Source organism: Jatropha curcas, chromosome 11 (genome assembly GCF_041381405.1).
Source record: "Jatropha curcas cultivar XTBG-Jc1 chromosome 11, XTBG_Jcur_1.0, whole genome shotgun sequence".
NCBI classification, from domain to species: Eukaryota; Viridiplantae; Streptophyta; class Magnoliopsida; order Malpighiales; family Euphorbiaceae; genus Jatropha; species Jatropha curcas.
Window position 1 is genome coordinate 25,659,600 of NC_143161.1, and position 6,034 is coordinate 25,665,633.

Genomic DNA, 6,034 nt, shown 5'->3' on the forward strand with positions numbered 1-6,034 from the left:
AATTCAGTTTTAGCAGTTCAAATTTTCGCCCAACCTAGCCTCGAGTTCACCCTTTATCATCATAAAGGAATCAGACTTCTAACAAGGCAACTCTCTGGAGACTAGATAAACTAGGAAAAAATTTAAGCAGACATTAACAACACTCCAAATATTGACACAAGAAGCTGACAGCCTAATGCACACACCAAAGAAAACCCAAAATCTGGTTTAAGTATAAGTCCTGATTGAACGCTAGCTAACAATAATCAGAAAGGCGCAGAAAATTTTAATTAATGATACTTGAATCACACCTAAACAAAATTGTTTAACACCCTTGTCAGGGGAATAAAAATACCGTCTTCTTTGACAAATACTTCCAACCAAAATATCTTCAGTCAGGAAGAATCTGCTCACCGTCTGCATCAGCTTCTGTCTCAATCTTAGGCTTGCCAGCTTGCCCTGCTCCTGGGGTCTGTTTCTTCTTGATCCCACTTACAATGTCGTCGATTCTCAGAAGCATGGAAGCTGCTTCTATTGCTGTCTTGAAGGTTTGTGCTTTTACATTATATGCATCCCATATCTGATAATATAATCATAAAAAGACACTTATCAATAAACCAGATGACAAGTTTTGCTCTTTTAATTTCCAACACAACAAAAGAAACTAGTAAAAAATTCACAACAATCTGAGGAAACAATCAAACTGTACATATAGTGAATAAACTAAAAGACGACATCGCCCATCCCTCAAGATCATAAGAGAGATCACAAATCCCATAAATTCAGATTATGTATATCTAAAAGAATGCCAGAAATTTATTTCAGAAAGAAACCATCTAACTTCATTTGTACAGAAGTTCCAAGGGAGAATCAAATTCTACCATAATGGGAAGACTAAAATTAAAAATAATGCCATACCTTCCTCTCTTTCATATCAGTAATTTCTCCGGTGTTCCCATCAATGCCAACCCATGCATTATCACCATTTGCATGCTGAGACATATAGAGAAAAGGGAAAAACGAGATTGATTGTCTTAGAAATTGAACTATTGTTCTCAAAAATACAAACAGAGCACCTTAAAGGTTCATACTTTTCCTTGGAGGGCAGTCATTGTCCGAATCACATTGACACCACAATTCTGAGCCAAAGTTCGCGGAATAGCCTCAAAAGCTATTGCAGCAGCTTCATAAGGCCACTGTTTTACAATCATAAACCATATAAATAAAAAATAAACAATATAGATTAAATCATGAAAAGATAAAACAGACTATATTTATACACAACATTTTAAAGAGCCGGCGGAAGCTAAATTTACTGAAGAGTGATCTGCTTATGCTGAGAAAGCCATTCACCTTTTCTATTCCTTCAATGGATGAACTCTTTTGCTTCAAAGTGGCAGAGACAGTTAACTCTGTAGCACCACCACCAGGAACAAGTTTCGGATTCTTAAGAATGTTTCTGGCCACAGACATGGCATCCTGTGTTGAAATTTAAAGTCAACTTCAGTAATTCTATGGTTATGCAGAAGTAGCTTTGAACATCAATGAATTGCATACCTGCAAATTTCTTTCCACTTCGTTCAGCAGATCTTTACTGGCACCTCTCAAGAGAACTGTACAAGCTTTTGGATCTTTGCAATCAACAATGAAAGAAAAGAACTCATCCCCAATTTTCTTAACCTCAAATAACCCAGCTCCAGTACCAACATCAGACTCTTGCAATTCATCTGGTCTGTTCACAATAACAGCCCCACATGCCTTTGCAATTCTATTATTGTCTGTCTTCCTTAGCCTCCTGATCGCACTTACACCAGCCTTGCTGAGATAGTGGCATGCCAAATCGCTAAGACCTTTTTCTGTTATAACCAGATCTGGTTTAAATTTTAGAATCTGCATGCACATGTTCTCGATATATTCCTCTTCCATTTTCAATAGAACTCCCCAGTCTTCTTCTTTAACCAACTCAGCATTTGTTTGGTTCTCGCCTTTCTTGTATTCAAGGGGACAATCAAGAAGAATAATACGTGGATTCACAATCTTTCTCCTCATCTTGCCAGGGGCAACCACATCTTTGTTAAACATAACTCCTTTAAGAACTTTGGAATCTTCCAACTGACCACCAGGTACCTTCTCCACCTTAATGTACTTCTTGATATCAACTTCTCGCAATCCTTGGCCAAGATCAACCCCAACTGTGCTGGTGGCATCAATTGCTAGATCCTGGAAGTTAATCAAAACCAACAAATGATAGAAAATTAACCACCAGTTCCTATAGAGGCAAGACAAGGTGCTTGTAAATGATAAATTTCCAACACTCCCTTATTTTGGAAGACTTAAAGCCCAAAGAAGAAATATCAAAGAGATTAAAAATGACAAAACTATTAAATGACCACCATAATCTTCTGAAACATAGCAGTCTCTTCTAGTTACAGGAAATATTACTTCATGCTTTGCGTGAATGGACTAGACTAGATATGTGTATGATGATAGAAATCCCTCTTCCAGAATGTGTTAGAAAGAGCTGGCATGGTTTATGAGATTTATATAAGTCGCACAACAGTTCGCTTGGTACATATTTCTTCAGGTCTGATTATCATTAAAATTTACATCTGGAAACAACTTTTAGCTGACTATTTAGCCATGCCGCTGGAGAGACTTAAAATTTCATGACTCATTAATGTTCAAACTGCTGAATAATACTAACTGCTTGAACAACAACAAATATTCCTTAAAAAAAGCTTATGGAATTCCACAAGCATCCATTGGAATGAAAGAGATACTTACAGCAATCAAATCCCCAAATTGACTAGTGAACTTTGTTCCTATACAGCTCTTAACCAGCCCCAACATTGTTGCACCTGCCACGCATATCCATATGTTACTAAAAACTAAAAGACAATAAAAATCCCATGATCTTACTAGAAATTATTCCTAACAAACAAAAAAAGAATTTTTATAGCACTTGAATGTCTGTAAACGAAAAGTAAAAATCTTTAAATCATTTGTAGTCCAGGATGGAAGATGCACTTGATCAACCAAACTAAATCTAGATATGAAAAATAACTATACAAGAATTCTGAAAAACAAAAATAGTAAAAGAAAGGAAGCATTTGAGCAACTTACGGTCATTGACATCAATGGACATAGCAATTTTGTCAAGCACAGCAACAGCATCTTCAAGAGCTTTAGTGTAGGCTGCAGCACAAATTAAAAAAGCCTTCATCGGAAAGAAGTGTAATGATCTGTAAGCAGAAAGGAGTGTCAAATAAGCACTTGAAGCATTACCTCGACAAATCACTGTGGGATGATAATTCTTGTCAATGAAGGCTTCGGCAACATGGAGCATCTCTCCAGCTGTAACACATCCATTCAAAAAAGAGAAATTCAAGAAATGATATTAACAATATCACAATTTTCCAAAAGCATTTATAATAAAATTATAACTCCATATCTGAGGTCATACCCTCATAGTCAACCACATAGTAAAGGTTGTAGAGTGTAGATCAATCATGATGCTAAAAATGATGAAAGAAACAAACATCCAAAAATCATGTATTCTTTAATTATAACATTTAAGAAAATATCCATCGAGACATATGAGCCAACAGTTTAATCTCAAACCATACCAAGAACGATGACAGATGTTGTCCCATCTCCTACTTCTTCATCTTGTGTGCGGCTCAACTCAATCATTGACTGTCATTGGAAAACATGTCAGGAGGACAAAATTAGAAAGCAATTAAAAATTCAACTAGAAGCCTGGAACCAAAAAATAAATATATAAAAAATCCTATTCCAAATGGTAATCAAAATGACTAATCACTAAAATGTCTTGATCTCAATTTGCAACTTAAAATTATTGCCTATTCTAGAATCTATGGTTGCAAAAATGGCCAAAATTGATTTAGAATCTAGCTACCATCACATCTTATAATTAAGCACATTTAACGTTGATCATTTTCAAATAAGAACCCACAATTGCTAAATGGAAGTTTGGACTTTTTAGTAACCCTAATAAAAATCAAGAAACATTCATTTATTGATAGGTTCTTGCTCAAAGTTGACAGTGAGATTTTTGGAATTGGGATTAGTGACAGAGGGAGAGAGAAAGCATGCCTTTGCTGCTGGGTGCGCAACATCGAGTTCACGCAGGATAGCATTCCCATCATTCGTTACTACAATTCCTGTTAGCAAATAGAAAATTAACAGCATCATCATCATCTCTATTTCAATATATTAATACAGGATAAGCAACATCTGGACGCTCATCTTCAAGTTTTATGAAGTTTCCAATATCCTTTAATAAGTGAATTAGTACCTGATACTAACCTGTACTAATAAACTAAAATGATAGGACTTAAACAATATTTAACATAAAAGAGAAGTGGAAGCAATTAAAACATCTTTAGTTACTTTCATATCACATGCATCGATCACCTGTTTTCATTCTAACAATTTCCAAATAATTTATTCCCTTCTCAATTTGCAGTTTCTATGACAAGGAACAAGTTATTTCATAAAAAAAAGGTGAGTTAGAAGAGATCAGTACGTATCAAAGTTACTAATGACGAGCTTGGTAATTAATATTTCTTTTTCTCTGTGCATGAGAGTGCACACTTGCAAAAATATGTTATTAAGCCAAAAATGCACCTCCACTAGCATCAAGTAGCATCTTCAGCATGGATCTTGGACCCAAGGTAGTGCGGATAATGTCAGCAACAGCCTGTCAAGTATAACACACAGAAAACAAAATCAAATGATAGAACAACAAAGCCACAAAAGCATAAATAACACGATATCTAGGATGAGCTAACTGGAAGACAAAATTGCTGTTATATTTTCAAAAAAACTAATCAGAGAGCATGTTGATTATAGCTCCCAGAAATCCAATTTAAGGCTATCCTTTTGAAGACAATATCTTCAAAGGAGTAAGGTTCTTACTCAGTTGAGGAAAGAAAAGCAAAAAAGTTCACTACAATTGTCTTCAAAACTTTAGTAATCAAAATAAATGCCAGTGGACAGTTATAGAAAAATAAAAATTGTCCAACTCTTTGTCAAAAGTTGTAAGTTAGACATACTGCCTATAAGCAATCATAAAGACGTTCTCCGAAATTTAATAAGTTCATCAATATAAAGCTCGGAAGTCACAACAACTGACCACAACTCGTTTCAGAACAAAGCCTAATGAACTGAGTATCAGATGTACACAACACAAGATGACTGCAATGCGAAGTACAACTCTATTTGGAAGAGATTTTACAGATTTATCACATTAAAATGACAGGGAAAAAACAAAGGAAAAATAAACAACCACAGACTGTTGAAGTAATTTGTTTATGACAACTGTGTGTTGAAGGTTTTACCTTGGAGGCCTGAATGTTGGCATAGTGTACTTTGCTTCCAGATTCACGTTTCAAAGAATCCTCTGATCATTTTTTAGTAATTAGGAAGAAAAATGAAAAGAAAATCGGAATCAATGAAACATTCTTGGAAGGTAATAAATTAGGGTTTTTATGAGAGAGGAACTTACTGAGGACGAGAACTGGAGCCTGCATTTTTCTTTTCTGTGTCTTGTTATTGTAATCGAAATCGCAGCTCTTTCTGGACTAGAGTGTGCGCTGTGGAAAAAAGTGGCGCTGCTCCGAAGCTTGGGTTTTATTTTGTTGAAGATGGAAAATTCCAGTTCCCTCTCTTACTCGAGCGTGCTTGTTTTTATGCCGGGCTCAATGGTTACGCTGTCCAGCAGCCCATTGTCATTTAATTATAGAATAAGAAATTATTGTAAGAACAGAAATGGGGAAAATTACTATTTCATTCTCGAATTTTGACTAAATTAATAATTCCATCAATATATTTTAGTTAAATTATTATGACATCTCTAAAGTTAGCTTCCGTCCCACAATATGATCCTTCCGTAAAAAAAGTGCTCATTTTCCGTTAAGTTTACGTGAAAATGACTAAAACACTCATGTGGGATCCACAAATATCAAAACTGGCAACACCATATTCTTCCCCGCATCGACCACCATCATCATCATCGTATTCTCTCTCAGTA

The 6,034-nt window shown here is 35.4% G+C and overlaps 1 protein-coding gene across 1 annotated transcript; it reads right to left on the minus strand.

Annotated features, from left to right (window-relative positions):
* Nucleotides 1-151: 151 nt before the first annotated feature.
* Nucleotides 152-5,724, minus strand: LOC105632668 (T-complex protein 1 subunit gamma). The gene is made up of 13 exons (XM_089716262.1): nt 5,510-5,724; nt 5,343-5,404; nt 4,630-4,702; nt 4,096-4,163; nt 3,606-3,675; nt 3,265-3,333; nt 3,103-3,174; nt 2,764-2,837; nt 1,537-2,199; nt 1,333-1,458; nt 1,071-1,175; nt 898-972; nt 152-559 (listed from the first exon to the last, which is right to left on the minus strand). The coding sequence occupies exons 1-13, from the start codon at nt 5,532-5,534 to the stop codon at nt 371-373; spliced, it is 1,671 nt and encodes a 556-aa protein (XP_089572388.1). The 5' UTR covers nt 5,535-5,724; the 3' UTR covers nt 152-370.
* Nucleotides 5,725-6,034: the final 310 nt, after the last annotated feature.